The 22,350-nt window shown below is 42.7% G+C and overlaps 1 protein-coding gene across 1 annotated transcript in view; it reads right to left on the reverse strand.

Annotated features, from left to right (window-relative positions):
- The window catches only part of LOC146260823 (ephrin type-A receptor 6-like), a 33,856-nt gene extending 27,550 nt beyond the window's left edge, over positions 1-6,306 (reverse strand). The window contains exons 1-2 of the mRNA XM_084667404.1: positions 6,036-6,306; positions 1,996-2,060 (exon numbers count right to left, since the gene is read on the reverse strand). Coding sequence (XP_084523530.1) covers positions 1,996-2,060; positions 6,036-6,114 — 144 coding nt within the window. The 5' untranslated portion in view covers positions 6,115-6,306. The remainder of the gene's footprint in view (positions 1-1,995; positions 2,061-6,035) is intronic.
- Positions 6,307-22,350: the final 16,044 nt, after the last annotated feature.

Consider the following 22,350-nt stretch of genomic DNA (forward strand, 5'->3'; position numbering starts at 1 on the left):
TGTCACATATCCTCTTTTAGTCCTATATTACCTTTTCATCATCCCTTAGTTTTTACATCTCAGGATAAAAGATAACATCGAGAGTCTACTGAAATGCAGTGACACATTGACAACCGGAAACAGCTAAGTCCAAGGAATTGACAGTCTTGCCCTGGGTATAGGGTTTGAGAAAGTTAGAGAAAGGCAAAAAAGCACATTTTCTCAGAGCTGCCACTGAATGGAAATGCACGGCCATACTGGTCCTGTTGCTAATTGGAATGCTTTAATACAGGACGACGGCATCTCAAACAGTCTAATTGAAGTGGTTGATGAAAGACTACCAAGGCCAAACTTCAGTAAAACGTCCTTTTTCAGGAGTCACATCAGAGGCAGACAGTGTTCTTAGTGAGAGGGTTGTTTTCAGCAGTTTCTGTCATGAAAGCCAAAGATCGAAACACTGATGAAGTAACATGTTTTTGTCTCTTTAGATATGCTGAATTAATAGGATAGGATGTTTTTCTCAACGTGGGGCTGACAGCGGCGTCTGAGAGCTATGTGGACATCGGATTTCGGAATCTCTGCCTAGGGCTAGGCTTAAGTTCTGCAGGCTAACCGAAGAAGCATGGGAGAGTGAGGTTCAAGGGTATTATTAGAGTCTTATTATGACTGTGAACAGGCCCTCTCAGTCACAGTGATGGATTCACTCCCTCCTTCCACATACAACACATCATAAAGATCGATCCAGGCACAGACACGAACATCCATCATGTTCATCACTGGAACAGACGGCTAAAGTGGAGATATTAACAGAAGGAGTGAGGGGGGAAGAAGAGAAGGGGCGAAAGGAGGAGGCTGAGGAGAGATAGGAGGTGGGGGGGTGTAGAAAGGAGGAGGACCCCGTTTTGAATTTGAGGAATTACTTTTGATTGATGTCCAATGGCAGGCAACAGTGTGTGTGTGTGTTTTTGGTCTGTCTTTGTTATACTAATTATGTTCCAAAATGAACAAATCCTATAGTAAAATATCTTAAATTTGTCTTGTCTAATAATAATTGTATCTCTAGTTAGCGCCCGCTTGACATCTGCAGGGCCCCACACACAGCATGTGGTTTGTGTGCAGGCTCAGTAAGCTCTACACACACATACACACACACAAATGCCCATATTCACACCAAACTCACACAAAAACAAACAAACACACAAACGCCAGCTGGGTTGGGAGGTTCTGATCAACATGACATTGAGTTGTCAGGAAGATGGGGAGAGAGCAAAGGCATGAGAAAAAAGCGTTCTGAAATGAATTATTGATTGGATCTGGAGGTGGGTGGCATGTAGCGTTATGTTTTCTTCTCTGCTAATGAAAGCCGTTCAGTGTTCCTAACAGCAATCTGCGCAGGCCACCCCAGGGGTTAGGGTTAGGAGAATAGAACGGAGGCAGGTATCTCAATATTGGTATTTTGGCTGGCAACACATCTTTTTCATATTGACTCACAGTGACAACTTAATTCCCATAATACAAGGCCTTAGTCTTGCATCCTGACTACTCACATTGAACCCCAATTTTGGTATATCCTGATATTTTGCACCAGAAAATTAAAAAAACTAAACAAATGAAAAACAAATACCCCTCTGATATTTGTATAAAATCACATCCAAGCTGGTTATGCAGCGTAAGGACACTTGTTGCTTCCAAATTTTGTTTTAGGGAATGTCCTTTGATCATTCTTGCTGTGGAGCCATTTGACTGCTAGTGATGTCAGGACTAGACACAGTCCAGACTGGGAAGAGTACAATCTGAGGTGATGCTGGACCCACAGTGTGTACAAATGTAACTTTCTCAGTCTCTGCTCTTTAAACATTCAACAACATCACAATTTGAAGGGAGTGATTAAAAACACTGATTGATCATTGAATTAACTGTTTTAATTCAAATATGGCTTTAACAATGTCAGAGACTTGCCATGTGTCTTCTTAGAGGCAAGAAGAGAACCAGTGATAAATTGGTGGCTTATCTTACCCCATTTACTGGGTAGGTCCTCCAGTCCAGCTCCCCTAGGACTGCCGTGGTGTCCAACAGAACAACTGCAGAGAGAGAGAGTGGGAGGGGGAGGGGGAGAATGAAGAGAAAGACAGATAGATAGAAGGAAAGGGGGTGTATGGCAAGAGGTTGGCAAGAGATAGGACATGGGAAAGAAAAAAGGGCAGAAAAGGAAAGAGGGAGGGAGGGAGGGAGGGAGGGAGGGAGGGAGGGAGGGAGGGAGGGAGGGAGGGAGGGAGGGAGGGAGGGAGGGAGGGAGGGAGGGAGGGAGGGAGGGAGGGAGGGAGGGAGGGAGGGAGGGACAAAAAGAGAGGCGAAGGGGAGGGAGAGGAAGAGAGAGGGAGGTAAGGTATTAAGAAAGGCAGACGGAGAGAAGAAAGGCAAAGGAAAAAGAGCAAACAATAGTTATCAACTTGTCAACACTGACGAGACAGTTCAAGGACACTTGTGTACATTTACCAGTGAATAAGGTCTGTTATAAGAACATCCAAACATCTATCCGTGGAAGAGAGACAAGCATTAGACCTAGAATTGATCTCAGTAACAAACCTTGATCCGGAGTGACAAGTATATTAATGAACAGGAATGGAATGTCACATAAAAACACCAGACACTCTAATCCTATATTACTTATATGTTACTTAAGATATATGCACATTTTACAAAAGTACTCCTGGAATTGGCACTCTGTTATTAATATTATTCTTTTTTACAAAGTATCACCATTCTTATGGGAATGTCCACCATCACCTGAGTGGCTTATGCCTTTGAGGGGAGATTTGATGCATGTGTTTGCAAGCTTTTGTGTGTGTGTGTGTGTGTGTGTGTGGAACAGAAGTCCCCTCATGTAAAGTAAAACAGGGTGGTTTAGGGCTTAGAATTAGTGTTAAGGTTAGAAATGCATCGAGCGTTTAAGATAAGGGTTAAGGTTAGGGGAAAAAAAATGTTTTGAATGGGATTGAATTGTGACCCCCCACAACAATGGCAATGCAATGTGTGTGGACGTGCATAAATATGCTCTGGCCGCCTTTACCCCAGTCACAGTCCGTAAATAAAGACAACCATTATTAGACCCTTGGTAAGCCCCCTAAGCCAGTTTGGTATGATGAATGTGCACTTTCCTTTGTCTCTACAGAGCCAGTTAATTGCAGTCTCTATCAATAAAGCATGTCCCTATCCTGCTGTCCACATAAAACATGAGAGACCTGCAACTTCACAGAGGACACCACTTTCCACCACAAAAGGCTCCAGTGAGCCTGTACGGTCTTGCCTAATGGTTCAAGAATAAAGATATTCTCTGAGGCTCGAAGAGCAGTTTCAATGTTTACTCTGGCTATAGCTTCACCAGCAATGTAGGTTAGAATTATAATGGAGTTCCACTGCATGCAAAAGAACGAGCGAGAGAGAGAGAGAGAGAGAGAGAGAGAGAGAGAGAGACAGAGAGAGAGAGAGTACATGATGTGTGTAAAGGAGAAACAGTACTGTGCCACATAATCACAGAGTGTAGAGAACTTGGTCTCAGTACTCATCCAGACACAATTCAATTCAACTACCATGGGAGTCAGGAAATAATGGACTACCCTAACCCACACACTGTAACAGATAAACACATTTTACACACATTTCCAGTCAGAGGCGCTCAACATAAACACAAACACACAAAAGCAAATACACACACACACAGATCAAGACAGAAAACTGAAATGGAGACGAGCACTTGATGGGCTAAATCTTATTATCACTGTCTAGACCCCCACTTTGTCTGGGAGCATGTAATGGAGGACTATCTTCTAACCATGCCACTTTTCCTGACTATGTTGAAAGGGAACTTCCGATGTGTCAGAAAATACGGTCAAGAGAACGTTGAGTGTTAATTCGTCAAGAAAAGGCCTTGCCTTGCAAAACATGTACGCTACAGAGTCAAACGCCTCTCTGAATGAGTATGTAGAAAGTGTAGGAGAAAAAGGCCCTGGCCCTCATCGATTATGTTGATCACCAACAAACACTGGGGAATTTCCTCAGTCCAAGACCCCATTGCCACAGTTTCTTGACAAATCCTAAGGCTCGTCACATACTAAACCAACCATGCAAATAAGACTGTGGGAAAAGAGAGACATCAGCACAGAGGCATCAGAGGTGGCAGCTCTCGTCTCTGTCTGCCTGTGAAGTCTCTGCGCGGCTGCCTTAAATAGGCCAAAGTGATTGGCTGGGAAGGCATCGAGGAGAGAAACAGCCTCCCAGATGCCTGGCCTGTCTGTAATGTCTGCAAATCCACCCTGGCGTCTCCAGATCACAGAGGTTCTGTTTGAAGCTCCTTTCCAGTGATTCTAAGAGGGTTTGAGCACCTGTTCTGTTGGCTGGGGGATACAGTGTATAGGTGAAAATAACCATTAATATATATAACTGTAATGTATATAAGGTGCTGATCTTTCGGTTACTATAATTGAATCCTGTATTGTAAAAATACTGTATATTAGTAAAAAAAAAAAGAATTGTGTAAATGCAATGAATGTTACCGTGGAAATACACACAGCCACACACATGGGTACTTTCGTTTCACAATAGAGGTAGTTTCAGTAAGATGTTCAGTTTTTCTAAATCTCTCTCTTTCTCTCTCTCTTTCTAAACTAATATGAATAAACTGTAAGGGTTCCCAGAAATGAGCATAGGCTACACCTGCCTGATGAATCCAATGAGTCATACACTTTCTGCTTCCAGAGTACACCGTTCAGGACAGAGTGGACCATGTGAGGACTTAGGTGTAAGACAGAAGCTACGCACACAAGACTGAAGGAGAGCAGCTTAAAACAGGACCAGAGAAAAATGTCAAGACCAGACTAAAAAAGATGATTCAACAGTTAATTACTCATACTCATACGGGTTCTGCCATTTATCTCGTAACAATATCCACACAGTATTGAAGGGCAAGGGTACAATGAAGAAGTACAGAGTCAAATAGACATTAAAGGAATTCAAGTGCAGGTTGGTGTTAAATAAATAATGTCCACCATAGCGGCCACAGGAACTTGTCTGTGACCCGGATGGTTAATAAGAGTTTCTGGAGGAAGGGCTGATCGGAGGCAGTAAAACTGCAAACCGGCACCAACGTACCGGTCTCCTGAGAATGTTTTAAGATTTTAATCCTCTGCTAAATTACTTGGTAATGGTTGGGGCCCAAATGTGGCACAATCTAGACAAGAAAAAGGAGAGAGTATATGGAAATGTTCGACACACTCTAATAGAGTTGGAATCTGGCTCTGTCCCAGACTTCCAGACATCTTCAGGCAGACCAGCAAGTGTGGGAGTTTTAGTGAAGGAGCCAATCTGGTCACATTCAGCAGTGCTCAAGACTGCTTACTGGCACCACTTTAAATCAAAGACGATGAGTAAGCCTTTCATCTGAAGCCACCTCATCTGAAGTCTAGGGAAAAGAGTTCATGAGTATGTCCCTGATAGTGGCAAAACAAGACTGTAGTGTACACTTGGAAGTCATAATGTTGTGGGAAAGAGTGCGTGTGTGTGTGAGAATGACAGAGAAACTCAGAAAAGAGGCAAATTGAGCTAGTACATTCACTCAATTTATCTACAGAAATACACAATACGTGTACAAAACTCCCAGATGCACTGTATAACTAAAACACTGAACATGATGTCAGAAGGCATTGTGACAATGTGTTCGAGAAAATAAAATGATACATAGCCTATACTGATATAACGCCAGATACAACTGAATCGGACTAAACAACAGTAGTCCTCCGTGAGCTGCTCTTCATAAGTCACTTTCACAATTCAACTATATAATACGATTACTACCTTTATATAATACGATTATTTTGGGACGCGACAATACTAGTGTCATGTTTAAACGCAAATTGCATCAAAAAGCCTTGTTTTTCAACTTTGCTGTGCTTCAAGAGAACATGTAGGCTACCATTAAGCTTCGTTGGCTATGTAGGCTACTGTAATTGTATTTGCTGGGAAATACATCGAACTATTTGTTTTGTTATTTCAGTACTCACCCTGGTTTGTGTGACTGGGGTCCGACAGAATACTTCTGAGCAAAAGAAAAAACAGGCAATGTTTTCCACTGGAATACATCTCTGAAGCACTGTAAATACCCAGACAACTATGGTCTGTCAAGTGAATCAAATTCCACCGAATGATTCCGCAGGGATATGGAGTAATATTTTCCTAGTTCCAAGGCGCAAACAAACCGCTCGAGCTCAATCAGCCGCCCTGTTTCCCGCCACGCGCACAAGAAGAGAGACTTTGAGGATGCCAAGCCATTGCGCGCAACTACGACTTTACGCAATACCCAAACTGTAAAAAGTATTACTCATCGATTTGACATTCCTTGATCAACAAACGCTGTTTTACAGCTCGTAGACCCTACTAGGATTTGTCTTGGAGAATACCCCACTGCTCTCCTTGACGCATATTCCCCTTTTCACTCTACGAAGCGTTTCCTTTATGAACTCAAGATTTATTTTGAAATGGACAGTTATCACTGAAATAACTTGTCTCAGAAATAACGAAAAAAAGTTGCTAATTTATAGATTGACTGCATCTCACAATGTACACATTGTGGTCCGATGCTGAAATAATGTCGTAAGCGGAGTTGAGGATGAGCAGTGCACAAGTGAAAGCTATTGCGTTGCTAGATGGATATCGTGTACTTCGCGGTGCGCCACTGGAAGCATAGACAGTAGACCAGTAGCAGACAGAATAACCAAGGACGGACGGGCCATCCAATTTTGCATCAATTCTTCTCTTTAATCACGTTCTATCATGACTGCCATGTTTTTCTTGAATAAACAAAGGACACTTGTTTCACTATGTCTGCTTACGCTGTTAAAATCTTAAAGTGATCAAAGAGGTCATATCAGAACTGAAGGTTACACAAAGCAGTAAATGTACAGTAAATGTAATGTACTACTAGATAGATCACCCGGACTTCTTCAGCAGGAAATCCATTATCTTAAAGACCTTGTAGTATAAAAACAAATGTCTCCAGAGGTCATTTTCTAACATTACCCATGCCGTATCCGCTGTTTGCACCATATTGATTGGTTGGGGCGTCTATGGGAAGTTAAAAAGAGAAAACAACAGTAGGCTGTCTCTTTCATTCTGTGCATTGGATTAAGCTGTCTAGGAAAGGGATGAGTCTAGAGCACCTAGTCTTTACAACCACGTGGAAAGTCTACAAATCAGGTGCAGGAGGAATGGATGTATTGGGTGTATTTACAATAGCCCATGGATGCTGAGTCTCCAGCTATTAGGCCATCGTAGGCTAGGTATCGCATACACTTATGACGCCTACAGTAGGCTACATGATAATCTACGTCCTATCACAGATTTTGTCCAAAAATTGATGTGCCCGGGCCGTGCATGCGGATGACACAATGGTGGAAATAGAACATATGGCAAAACGTCTGTGTGATGATAAGAAATGTGCTTATTTTGTATTTTGTTGTGAACAGATGCGGTGGATCCGTAATGAGGCTTGTTTTATGCGCTACATTGGCTCGTATTCCAATCGTGGCATTCCTAGCATTCAACGAGGAGACGTAACTTCATAATGTCCCTTAAAGAATGATACACACCATTAGGCCCACCGACAGTGCGACTGCAAAGTTTTTGTAGTTGGGTTTAACCTTTGTGTAGAGACCCCCATGTAGGGTTTTGATTTGTGTCTTTCGTATAGATGATGAAGAGTTACATACACATTTACTGTTGTGCATTTTGTACACTTAGTAGAGCTAAATAGTCACCAAATTAAAAATATTTTCGGTTTTGATGACAACACTTGGTACGACAGGTGCCAAGTACACAGTGTGGTACACTGTACGTATTGTTTTTACATGCAGGTAAGCTTTTCCAAACCCATTAGTCAGGGAGAATTGAGACTTTGATGACTACGAACGTGTTGAGTGTGTAGCCTGCGTGTGTGTGCTAGTGTGCACATGTGTGTAATTATGTCAGATTACCTTTTATATGTCTCTGCGGCAGGCGCCCGCTCCGGTAATGAACCGGCGTGAAATCGTTAGAAAGTAATTGTGCGCTCGTCGCGGGGATAAGCTTCCGCGGTGGGACAAAGCATTCCTGACACAAAAGACACATTTTCCCTCCATCGGTGATCCACGCGCCCCTACCCGCCATAGCTAATGGTCTGTGAACTTTAATCTACGGCGATAGCGGGGATGAGCCAGCTCAAATATCGTGGTTCCACAGCTGGGCTGGAGTTCCGAGATGGGCATCTGACCCTCAAGAAGCTCGAGGCATCGGAAAATATATCAGTTGTTGTCTGACCTGATGGGCACTGCGTACAAGTTTTAATATGGTCATATTGCCAACTGGTCGAATTCAAAAGTCATAGTTCTGATATATTGTGAGCTCATAACAATAAGTCACGCTATCTGTAGGGTATAGGCTTAGTTCGATTTGGTCTCTGAAAGTGTGGTTAAACGCATGAGCGCCCAAACTCGTATTTTCAGCACCACGGACAGCGACAAGAACACAATTGACTTCATTACCCCCTGCCGGCTACCACTGTCCCCAGGGTGGTTAATTTGGTTCCTTTTCATTGTTCATCGATACAATTAGATTATTTGATACAAACTAGGTCAAGCCTGACCCTAGCTAACCTACCTTCAATAGTCCCAACACAAACAGGCTGCTTGCTTGAGGAAGGTCTAACTTTGCATTGATTTGGGTTTTAAGCTCATCATTTAGATTGAGCAAGTGAGAGAGAGACTGACAGACCAGTCTGTGTACTGGCTCAAGACTCATTCACAGGTAGAAAAGATATCCTATTGATCGAGAGATCTCTTTGTGGGCAGGGAAGTCCTGGGGAATTCCCTTCACAGACGTTTCATGTCAGACTGAAATTCTAATGAGCAGTAAAATGCACTATAACTCACTTGGCTGTACGGAGCCCATTATACTGGATATTTTTAGATGATGTGAAGTAACTTATAGACGATATGGAACGACACATATCATTATTTCACACTTATTTTTGATGTGCAGCTTGTGCTCTTTGAGGCCATGACCAATTTGATACTCTAAAGAGAACTAGTGGACCCCCCTGACCCTGCCTGCACACATGTGGTGAGTAAGGTAGGTAATGATTGCACTACACCAGAGACTCTAAGCAAACTAACAGTACTGATTTCCAATGGTCTGATTTAATGTGTGACATTGACCACCTATGCTTTCTTTTAAGGATCAGCCTATCAGAAAGGCGGTCCGGTTCAATCAAGATGAAATGTAGGTCTTTGGAATGGGATGGGATGGATATGGAGGGCTAAGATAGTCATGGGAATCTTTGTTGAAAACAGGGAATTCTTCAGGGAATTTTTCTTCTGGCACATTGTGAGGCAGACTGACGACTCTCAATTGATTAAACCGAAGGATCAAGCAAAGATCTTTGTGGCACAAGGGTTAAATTAAACAAATCTCTCACTAGACGGGGGGCCAGACTTCCCACCCCCCATACTGCACATTGTGCCAGTGCTTATGCTGTGAGCCTTTCAGTTTCTCTGTGAGCTATGCCAGGGTTAGTCTTCCAATCTGCAGCCTGACAGATTGGAACCTGCCCATCCTACCCTCACATCCACCCCCCCCCCCATTCCTCCCCCCCCCCCCCCCAATGGAACACACACCCAGGGGGCCAGAAGGCTGGATCAAGTGGTTTCTAAAGGGGCTCTAACTATCCAGGTGGCCCTATCACCCAAGAAACAACGCACACTTTATCACACTTTCCATTTCACTCTCTCACTTGTTCATCTTTTTTTTTAACCCTCTTGTCATTTTCAGTATCCTTTGTTCTGTTCACTGTTTTCATGTCTGTAAAACACCTTTCTTCTCTTCTCTTCATATCTCTTCTTGTGCCTGCATAACTAATCTTAAATTTTAAGACTGGCTGTCCTTCTCTTGTAACTCTCATTCAACTTTCTGAAGTGTTGTCTTACATGTCTTGAACATACACTAAGTCGCCTGTGTCAATCAGTATTACAAACCATTTCAACTCACCATTTGCTCAGAACAGCAAGGCCTAATAAACAGAACATCATAGTGAAAAACTTTAAAGACGACTAACATCAGATATTCAACAAAGCTGTGTACCACTGTTGCCTAGAGCCAAACTTGAACTTGAGTCTTTTCCCTTGAAAACCAACCTAGTTATTCTAATGTTGTTAATAATAAAACTGCAGTTAGTCACATGGGACCAATTCAGGTCCCTAATTATGATTTCCTAGACAAGATTCTTTATGGCTGCAACCATTTCCTGAAGCTGATTCTGCATAATAGGCTGTGGTGTATGGTACAATTACACAACAATAACTCATCACAGCTTCCTCGGCAGGTAAACACTGCAGCCAGGAATCCTTTTTAAAGTGCATTTTCTATGTTGATTAGCAGTCTTTAGGTATGCAGGGTTTAGGGCAGAAAAAATGGCTAATTGTGGATAACAAGGAAGGTACCTGATATGACCTGGATTGTTTTGAAATCCTCAAATCGCTCATTGTCCTTTCGGATTCTTAGTTCTTTTTTATGCCTCAGAGGCAAACCTACAGTATTACGTAATGCAACTGAATATAATCTAGAAAGGGATATTTGTGAAATCACTTGAAAAATGATAGTCTAAACACAAAATGTTTGTGCTCCACCTGTTTTCCCCTCCCAGTCTCTATGCCAGTCTCTCTTTCCTTAAATCTCTGGCTCTCTGCATGTCTCACTGACTGTTCTTCTCTCAACCTACATTTCTCTTACATTATCAGTGCATGGCTAACCGCCTGTCTCTACCTCTTTCTGGTTCTTTTCCTCTGCATCTCTCTCTCTCTGCCTCCCTCCCTCTATCTGTCTCACTACAGGTTTCCCTCCCCTCACTCGCCCCTTCCCCCCTCCCCCCTCTCCCCTGCTGCTTGAGAGACTCCAGGCGTGCAGCCATTGATCCAGCCACACAAGGATCAATTCAAAACCATTTACCTCATGCAGACAGAAAATAACATTATTAACCCTAATATTCATATTACACATCTCTCTGTATTTCTTTATATACATATACAGTATATGTACAAATATAGTATAGGTGCTATACATAAAACATGGATTTTTATTTCTCAGACCAATGATCTGCATCCTCCAACATATTTAATTTACTCAGCATGGACAGTACTTAGTAGTGCCATAGTGGGAAAGATTGTCCCCATTGTTTTCTACAGCATTCATCACTTGTCATGCAGGCCTGGATGAGAGACAAATCCCTGCTTTGTGGCCCGTTGGCGCGGTAACATTGGAATTGCAAAGAGGATTGGAGAGGATTTTTGTATAATCAAGAGGGGGGATGACTATTGATTTGTGCTGAGGGGCAGTTGAGTGGATGGGAGGGGTAAAGCGGAGGTTGCTAGAGAGGAACCAGCCATCTAATTGAACATTCATGTCATATAATTCCCGGCAAGTGCAGAATGGGTAAGTGTTTCTGTTAGGAATGCATGTTGTTTAAAGCCACTTGACAACTTTCTTCTCAAATACACACACACACACTTTGTGACAATAATCCAGAACTAGAATCAAATCAAACTCGGTGTTACTCATTCATCTTTTTTAGAGCCGGGCCATTACTGTGTCTTGCAGCCAAGTCCAGGCCTCCAGATCCCTCAACAGGAAAGAGTTTCTTTCCTCTGAGGGAGTGGCTCTAACCTGCGGGAGGAAGCACCTCAGGAGCTCTGGAGAACAGCAGGGGGTAGGTTCAGATAGAACAGTTGTCACAATTCCTAGTTATGGGACCCAAATGCAGACCAGGACTGGAAGGTGGTGAAAGAAAAAGGTATTTATTGGTGACAGGTGGGTACAGGTGATGGTGGTAACAAACGTGCAGGTCGGTGGTGAGGGTGGTTAGGCGGGAGTGAACGGGTTCCAGGGTGCAGAGGCTGAAACAGAGGAGCAGGAGTCCAGTCACAAAAATAAAGAAACAATTTGCAAAGCGAACAGGATGACTAGAGCTATACTACAAATCCAGGCACTAAAGCGCATCGTACTGGTACGTCTAACGATCCGGCAGGGACTGGATGTCAGGCCACAGGTTAAGTAGAGTGATAACGATGATCAGGAGCAGGTGTGTAAGGAAAACAAGCTCAGGGGGGTGGGGTTGTGACAACAGTGTTATGAATATCCTGCCATCTCAACATGTTTATCATATCAAAATAAAAATGTGTTGAGTAAATATGTGTGCAGGGCTGGGCTGAAGCAATTTGGTAGTTCAACCAAAATGTTGTTTTTGACGACAGTATACTACCAATACCACTGTAAGAGTTACAGTGCATGTACAAGTTGTGGGGATAAATCAAATATCCTGGGATTATATACACTTGGATCAATCATATGGGTGTGGATGAGAAATGATGCTTGATGACGGCACATCATCAGCCATACAATAGTAGGCTGTGTATATTTTCAGTTTATACATTTTCACACTGTCCTCCTCATGGCGGTGGTGGCGGAGGTGGGAGGTGTAGAGACATGCAATTAAAGTAAGGAGAGGACATGTGTGATTTTGTTCCATGCAAAGTGTGGCAGGGTGCTATGTCAGAAAGGGAGCGATTTGAAACACATTTGGTTGACAGCCACCACATAGCCTGCTGACTGCTATTTCCAAAACAATTGCAGACCTATGGGGACCATAGTGTGGACTCTGATGTTTTTCTAGTACTATGCAACACTGCAAACTGGCTGTTTGGTTTTGATAAAAGATAGTGTGTCAGTGTGTGGGTCCGCCCCTAAGAGTAGACAGAGCCTCTAAAAGAGTAGCTAAATATGTTAATATCCCACACACCAGTCTACCCTAGACCCATCTGAGAGAAGGAGGATTGGGAGACATACGTAGAGAGAGATTGAGAGAGAGAGCCTGGGGAACACTGCCTTTCATCACAGTTCACAATACTTCCTATTGTGTTTTCCATGTATCTTCATGTATTCATGTATTCTTCTTCTACGCTTGTCAATGTGTTAGGGATGCTTATCATTCATTTCGGTCAACAGTAAACGTCTTTCAATGCAATTTACAGAGATGGTTTCAAAATAGACTTATTTGGGGATTGCAGATTCGAGATTATCACAAGCTAAACAATTTCCTGTGGTCAGACAGAGGTGAGGGTGTGCTCAGTGTTCATGGATTTGTATCAGTCCTGATGTGAACCATATTAACAAATTCAGACATTGCACAGCTAGGCACCCACTGATTCCATAGTCTAATCCCCTGTTCTAGGCAGAGTTTATTGGATTTGACAGGTAGAACTGTCACTGAGTGGAACTGTAAAGAGCTTTAGAAAATCACTGTCTTTAATCCAATTGGTTTAATAGACAACCGAGGACATCCTATTATTGTAGTTATTTTGTGATTACATCACTTGTCCGTCTGTCTGTCTGTCTGTCATCTATTGGTCTGTCTTTTGTTCTGTTTGTATGTCTGTCTGTCCATCCAACTGTTTCTGTTGCAGCTCGATTCTGTTCATTCACCTCTTTCTTTTAGCCAATCTCTCTCCCCCCCCTCCCACTACGCTGTGTTGCACACTCACTCATTCGCCCACCTCTCTTCTTTCATCTCTCTCTCCTCAACGACACAACAACGTTGTTTTGCCCTCGCTGACTCTCCTGCCTTCTATTCCTCCCTGCATCTCTCCCCCTCTCTGCTTCATTATCCATTATCCTCCCTCCCTCCCTCCCTCTGACTCCTCCTCTATACCACCCTCTGCTGTTTTTTCTATCATAATCCTTACTTCCCTATAACGCTTTCCCACCCCATCTTTCTGTCCCTACATCCCTCCTTTCGTCTCCTCCTTGTGCTATCCTTCGCTATCCTCTCTCTCTTCCCTCCATCCTCTCTGTCCTCCCTCTGAATCTTTTATGCGATGGTGACACAGTGGTGAGGTGAGGAGAACCTCTCAGCAACATGCCTGCCGGACGCAAATATTTACTCCCCGGGTCGAGTGTGTGGAAGGCAGGCAGGGGAGAGGAGCAGGTCTGGGGATGGAACACTGGACGAGCGGATCTTATAAATAACAGTGATTCCATGTGACAAGTCTACACACAACCAAACACACACACACACACACACACACACACTGGCACACACCCTCTCTGTCTCTGAAGGCCCTGGCAAGGATAGGGAGTAGGGGGGAGGTGAGCCCTGGTCTCATACTGTATTGATGTTACTGCACCATCACACGCCCACTCAAGCTTAAGACGACAGGAGGGAAAGTGGAGGGGATGGAAGGAGATGGAGAGGGGGTGAGGGAGAGAGAGAGAGACACAGAGAGAGAGAAAGATGGAGAGGGGAAAATAAAAAGAGAGAGGGGAACCGCGTGATGCATGTGAACTGACAAATGTCTGTTCTGTTTGGGCTGGCGAGAATGGAACAGGTCTGGGGGAACATCAAAACACAATTAAGGGCTGACATTGAACTGGCGATGCGGAGGAAAGGGGAGCATGGACAGGCAAAGGAGGAGTTATAGATGGTCAGAAAAAGGGTGTTCTGAAAACAGGTGTTCTGAAGACCAACTCAAACAAAACAGTCTTCAAGACATTGTCAGCCTCCACTGAACAGCACACCTGGTGAGAACCCGGGGATCACAATAAGTCTTTTAAGTGGTCAGATATCTGATCCAAATCCTTATGAGTCTGTGTGGCGATTCTGCTCTCAAGTGTGTGGATTCATCCTAAAATCCTCCTTTAGAAGACTACAGAGACTTTTACCTAAGCAACCAGACATGACTCAGGGATATAGCGAGAGATGAAGTGGTGGACGAGTATGACTCACACAGACACACACACGTTTCGACATGATCCTATTATATGACACAAACAGAATTGAACTAAAGCAGTCTCACTCTTAATTACTGAGTCACTTTAAATCTCTAGGGTTTATAGAAAATATTAGACAACACATTTTAAGTGCTGCAGTTGTGATTGCTAGCTTCTAGAGATAAAATTGTTGCCAGGTCAAAGATTGAACATTAGCAGTTTTGCTGTTAATTTGGTCTGGGAAATAGAAATCAGGAACAATGCCTCACATTTTGGTAAGAGTTGATGGAGAACAAAAAGCTTGTTTTCTGGCTGTGAGAAGAGAACACCTTGTGGGTGGACTGCGGACTCGACCAATAAAAAATACTCTCCATCACAGCTCCCATCTGGGGAAAATGAGGCACAATCTTTGCGCTCAGAACTCCTCACCTTCACCAGCATTAATGCCAACTACAGTGAAATGTTTATAGTCTCGCTGGAAATAAAATCTGAATGTTTGGCTCAAGGAACTCAAGCACTTACTTATTCTGCATCAATAAAACATATGAACTGTTCTCGAAGGTAATTATTTCTAACTAACACTGACACATATGGTGAACTTATTTCTGCGGGGGTATGTAAACTAGCTTCTATTTATCTTTCTACTACTTACTACATTGGTCTACACAGGGTCATTTTCAGGCTTTTAAGCAACAGGAAAGTGGGTTTCATCTCTATATCCTAATTGGGATTCTGCAACACTATCATTCTGAAGATTAGGACTGCAAAATATGACCATTTATAAGATTGTTTGCTTTGTTAATGTTTACATCATTAGCGGTGTGCCCTTACACTAGGCTAAACAACCCTAAACCAGTAACCTTCATATGCAATTTAACAATCTGGCACCTGCTGCACATTTTTCTAAGGCAACCTGAAGTTCAGTTGAAAATTAATATAATCATTTGTAGAATTCTACTTTGATTCGAATAACAAGTAGAGTACTTGGCGTTGTTAGCGCCCACACAGATCAGCTGGTGATTGTGTGTGTGTGTGTGTTGGGGTGTGTCAGAATGGTTTGCAACTTTGATTTATTAAAAACATGAAGCGGGTGTGATTCTATGTGTGTGGAAAGACAGGACATAAATGGACAAGCTACAGTACAAAGAGTTGTGTTTTCACTTCTGCCTACCTTCCCTCCCACGCAATTTTCCAGAAATGTAACAATTCTTCTCTTGTTCTGTCTCTCTCACTCATTCCTGACTATCTCCTTTTAACTCATAGGAATAAGTTGTAAAGAGTTAGATGTTTATATCAAACCTGAGGTTTTTAAAAGGTTTGTTTGTGCTTTGCATTGTTACACAATGTTAATTTTTAATGTTTGATTTGACAGACGAAAACAATACAAAAAAGTTTGGCTTGGAAATGTTTTTTTCTTTTCTTTCTGTTAGTCAATTACATGGCTTTAATCAGGATTGCATAAAAAGACCGGTTTGATGGTGACAGGACTTTTTTTAAACACACAGGCTTCAACACTTCATGCAGCAGATTTCTATTGAAGAGTTTCATTCCCAATTTTCTGCCTGTCCTCTCCTGCCTTGTGAGAGGTGTGAGAGCAGCTCTGTCAGAGCCTGAGAGGATGAGGCGTGCTGGATAAGAGGAGCAACCTTGAAGCCCATTGGTTCAATCAACTTCACACGAGAGTCCAGGAGTTCTGGGGGAGAATTCAATCACCGACCTCCACAGAGAGGCAGAGAGGAACCGGGAAGGAAGATAACCACAGAATCCCAACAGGCAAGGACAAATCCAATGCCCTTTTGACCCTGAAGGAACCCCTTGCTTCCTTTCCCTGCTGAGTCGATTTCCTGTTGCTCTTTAAGCTGAGAAAGGACATCGATGAAAGTATGACCGCAACACCCCACCCTGTTGACACGATCGATCTGGTTGGTGTTGGAGAGAGGGGAGTAAGGGGCTAATGTTGAGATTTCTGTATTGGATTTTTAGCAGTGTTTGAGAGTTTGGGTGAGAGGTTGAGATTTCGGTATTGGATTTTGACGCTGTCTGTCGAGTAGGTCTGAGGTTTAACGTCCTTCAGAAATATTAGATAAGTAAAAGCCTTGTCAGTCTGCACACCCGAAAAAAAGACTGTCAGATGAACTGGTTGAGAGGAGAGACTGCAGAGGCCCAATCTGCACATGGAAAAATGAAGAATCCCCTTTGATCCAGATAGTACAATATCATGTTCCTTTATTTCCCGGACTAGGCACGCTGTCTATGAAAGTAAATCAGTTACTCAGAAGTTTCCACATCATGCAGACAATGCCATTAGACAGTGAGTAGATATCGGCGGGCTCACCGAGAGAGGGCTCGGATAGTGGGCAGACATTGCGGCACTGTCGAAGGCACTCTTGATAGACTGTCATTACAGAGATCTGGCAGTCTAGGCAGAGCCTAAATCAGATTGACTATCATTTCACATTCAGAGTCAGGAAGGTTAAAGTGTGGTAAGGTTTTCAGCCAAAACATGCCAAGAAACTGTGTGTGTGTGTGTGTGTGGGAGGGGGGATACATTATAGGAGTCCCCAAACTCAACCCCCAAAACACATCCCACCTCAATACTAACCCCTTTCACTTTAAAACTCCATGGCAGGTAGAGGTGTGGTGATGTTGGGGGGAGATTTGCCACATGAAGGTAGTTTCCACAGCATTAACTTTTATTTTAGGTAATTAGCATCCTTTTCCATTCACCTTGCATCTTTTTTCCCCAGTGCCATACCACAAAACACCCACAATGACATTGTCAACAGCAGTCCTCACCTGAGAACAGTGGGCAGTTTTATACTGTGTATTGTAATGGGATCAGATGGCTGAGCGGTTTGGGAATCAGGCTATTAATCAGAAGGTTGCCGGTTCGTTTCCTGGCCGTGCAAAATGACATTGTGTCCTTGGGCAAGGCACTTTACCCTACTTGTCCCCTGGAATGTCCCTGTACTCGCTGAGGATAAGAGCATCTGCTAAATGTAAATTTAATGATGTATTGACAAGCTTCAATTGAATTTAGATTTTGTCTCATGAAATGTCAATTAAAGGTGTGATAGAAAATCCTGTTTCAGTCAGTCGCCTTTGGCAATGCGAGTCTTTCTCCTTGACTTATTTTGTGAAACCACTGTCAATCAAACTTGAGCAGGAGCAAAATATGGAAGTCCAGACAAGTATTGGGGTCACTGTTTATGAGAAAAGCCTAGTTCAGGCATGGCGCTCGGGAAGCGTGCACCCCCACCCCACACACACCCCCCCACCCCCACCCCCCACACACCCCCACCCCCACCCCCCACACACCCCCTTCCTCAACAGCCCCCACTGAGGAGAATCTGTACCCTTAAGGTTTGGTACAAGCTTAAAATCAATACAGATTCCCCTTGTCTCACCTAAACTGTGATGGTTTACAGATCAATGTGGCAACGGGAGTAGCTGATGTGTGGCAAAGTGTTGAAATGTGCCTTTTCAATGCAGGTACCCCTGGGTACTGGATGCTTTGTGGTTGTCTTTGACCCTTTCCATTAAAAAACACTTTCCTTTGGTAGGGCCCACAACAGCCATCCATGCATATTTAGTATTCCAAACCCGTACAGATGACTTGTGTGGAATTGAAAATTCTAAATCTCTTCTCTTTCTCTCTCATTTGCTGTCTGTCTCTCATTCTGTTTCTCATTCTTGCTCTGGTTCGGTTGGTATAAAACGATTCCACCTTCATTCTTTTCTGCTTCACCTTTCTACCAGACGTCTCTCTCCTTATGAGTTCATCTCACATTTAGTATTGGGCAGAGAAGATTGGCCTTATTCTATCAGAGTATTCTAGAAAACCACAATACTGCTCTGAAGGTGTCAAACAAGGCCTTCAGCATTTCACTGACCTTAATCCATATGGTCTCTCATTGAAAGAAACTTCTGAGATTTCGAATGACCTTTTCTCTCCATTCCGCCAAAACTAAAATGATGAGCTGGATTTTTCCTTTTGTTTGACCTGCCTCTCATTCTCTTCCCAAAGTTGTCCAGAATTGCACTTTGAATGGACTGTTTGTTTTTCATTCAGATAGTTAGTGTTAAGCTTGTTGCAGCAAAGTGAGTCCAAAATTTGGTAGCCTTATGGTAGAAGCCTGGGATGTTTGGCATGTGTCATGATATATCAGCAGGTTCACATACAAATTCAATAAAATATTTTAATTCAAGGCTACCCCTTTCATTAGTGAAACTGTATCCAATTAGTTTAGCATTTACTGTCAATAAAACACTAACCACTTTCTATAGTGGTCTAAAATAGATTATGAATAGATCATTATTATTTTATTATTATTAATAATCACAGTGTTTAAATGACCATACCAAGATATGTCAGAGGAAGCGTGTTTGCTGTTTCATTACGTTAGATCCCTTAGCACCTTTTATACATTAATCAGTTATTCATGTGACAATTTAACGACTTGTGTAAACATGTTAGTCTTTTGCATTATTCATTCTACAAAGTTAATGCATAATGAATGTGACGACAAGCTGTAAACATCAGCTTTTGTTTACAGACCGGTTACATGCTTTGGTGGCCTCTTGACGTCATGCCGTTAAAGTCGTAGCCTAAACTGAAAAAAAAATATTTTCTTATGAAGGAACCTCGTTCCATGTACAGGGCCTGTGTTGGTAGCATGAAATTAAATACAGTTAACAGTAAGTGCTGCAAAACTGCCTCGGAGTATAATATTAGAGACATAGCCTCCTGTAATTAGATTATCATTAATTACTACTAGGTCTGCGGTCGACTGTACTTTTAATCCATTGCATGGTTGTTTCTTATTGGTGGGCCAACCGAAGACAATTACATACTACTGGCTGCTTGGCAAGAGAAGCGGGCATGAAAGATGAACAAATTAGGTATTTTATGACTCGAGTAATTGATGGTAAGTGATCGCGCAATAAAACAGAATTAAGTGGTGCATAGAGTGAGCATAGAATATCCTATGAAATGTTAGGCTATAATAGATCATACTATAACAGAATATACATTTTACCCCTAATGTAGGCCTAGTCAAACATGCTTTTGAAAACTAAAACATGACAATGAGTGGTTTTCACTGAAACTGGTAGTAACACAAACTGAATGAAACAAAGTCTTAATCTCCCCTCAAAAAAACACCCCAACATATAATGCTCAGCAACCACAACACAATCTTAACACAATCACAGTCCCCATCTGGAGAATACTCAGTCTTTTTTTACAGTCATTATTTATGAACATTAACATCTTAGAAGGCAGACAAACAATCACAGGCAGCGCCCCATCAATAACAACCAACATAACAAATGTAAAACAGAATAACTTTCTCTCCCTCCCTCCCCGAGCTTCCACTTAAAACCATGAACACAACAAAAAAGTTACCAGAAGCTTTTGCTAAACCACAGAGAGCTCAGAAGAGTAGAAAAAGTTGAATACGTTTTCCACATTTTCAGCAAAATCTTTGTTTATATTACCATTGAACAAGTATAAAAAAGGAGGAGTAGAGAGACAGTGGGAGAAATGGAGGGCAATGACATAAACAGAGTTAAGGGGTTATGGTGGATAAAGGGAGACCAGACAGAGAAAGACAAAGGAAAAAGAGATGAGAATGAAGAGAGAGAGATGAGGGAGAGAGAAGAAGGGTAGCGGATTAGATGGTGAGATATGAGGGGGAAGGTGAGGGGGAAGGTGAGGGGGAAGGTGAGGGGGAAGGGTCTTGCCAGTGTATGTTATGGCTGCTGGGTGCTAAGTGCCCTTGTATGCCTCACTGGAACATGAAAACACTATCAAGTGGCCGAGGCTCTGGGAGCAAAACTGGCACACATGGCAACTGAGTGATGCAGCAGACAGCAGGGGGGAGGAATGCAGGGAGGGGGGGGGGGGGGGGGGGGTTGCAGAAAGGAGCAAGAAGGTTGCCCGTATTTAATACTACTTTGCAACCAGCAAACGTCTATGTCTCCGAATCGTAATTTGACATCTTGTGTACCATTGCCTTAGAACACTATTTTAAACAGTTTGAGGCACGACAGTGTAAAGCGGAGCATTGACAGTGCGGTGGGGTGCACCTCATATCATAGAGAGAGAAGGGAGGGAGGGGCATGTCACTGGTAGTATTGATCCAGGGCTCAGACGGCGTCCCCACGGAGCGGCCAGATCACATGTGCCATGCTGACGCCGTGATTTACCCTGAATACCAGCTTCATACTGCTTCTACGGATCTCCCCGGGAGCCACAGAAAGATGGGGGGGGGGAGAGAGTGAGAGAGAGAGAGAGAGAGAGAGAGAGAGAGAGAGAGAGAGAGAGAGAGAGAGAGAGAGAGAGTGAGAGAGAGAGAGAGAGAGAGAGAGAGAGAGAGAGAGAGAGAGACAGAGAGAGAGAGAGAGAGAGAGAGAAAGAGGTTTAAGAGATTCTGTTACATTTTGCTCACCTGACAAGGCTGACTCTCAGGATTAAGGGTTGAGCCATGTGGGAGAGAAAGAGGAGAGAGGAAGGGAAGTGTGCTGGATGGAAAAATGGAGAGAAAAAACAGAGACAGGTAAAGAGGAGGGATTAGGAGAGAGAAAGAGATATGGTGAACAGAAAGATACTATTTGAAAGAGGACAAGGAGAGAGAAAGAGAGACAGAGAGAAAGGTGTTTCTTTACAACTTCAGCAGTTTTTATCATTCTGATTTCCCTCCATCTCCTGGCTATTGCCTTCATTTGAATAATGCTCTTGATGTTCCAACTGTTTATGTCACACTGGGTTAGGAGCCCAGATCCCTGAAGAGCTGGATATTCATTTATTTTCATTTTTTTCGTTACCCTTGTTTAGCATGAAATATTTGAATATCCCATTTGGTCATTCATCTGAGTTTAAAGTTTCACCTGCATGATGATGCTGGCTGCATTCTTCTGCTGTCAAATCATATTGTAATACACGTTTGAACCAAATACACTTCAATACATCTCCCAAATATTCTTAAATTCATCCACTCATTTCAAATGTACAGTTAAATTCTCAACACTGTAAACGCTGAGAGCAAAGACAACTCATATATCACATATTTCAGTGTTACCAAGTATTTCAAGTATTTATGGATATTTGAGCCCCTAAAATAAAATACTAAGAATTGTCATTATAACATCACAATTGGTCCTATATTTAATGCTTTACAGGTGTGTTGTATTTCACTATACCCAAATTACATAGTGTCTTAATAGTTGTGCCTTATCTAACCATAATCACTGCAGTGTAAACAGGAGTAATTTTCTGTCCATTGATGACCCCCTTTTAACAATGACAAATTACTAAGGACTTTCTAATGATCATCTAAGGCTGCATGTTACACATTGCCTTTGTAATTAAGGGGTTAGCTAGATATTACATTCATCACACAAACCTCTTCTTCTACAGACTGTATGTCTGAACTCATATCAACATTCTAGACCTCACCTGGTCTACAGACAAACTATCAACTCTCTAAAGACACAGCAAAGGTGTATCTCTACTTCCTTTATTCAGTC

Source organism: Hypomesus nipponensis, chromosome 12, assembly GCF_054491055.1.
Source record: "Hypomesus nipponensis isolate SF chromosome 12, ASM5449105v1, whole genome shotgun sequence".
Taxonomy (NCBI): domain Eukaryota; kingdom Metazoa; phylum Chordata; class Actinopteri; order Osmeriformes; family Osmeridae; genus Hypomesus; species Hypomesus nipponensis.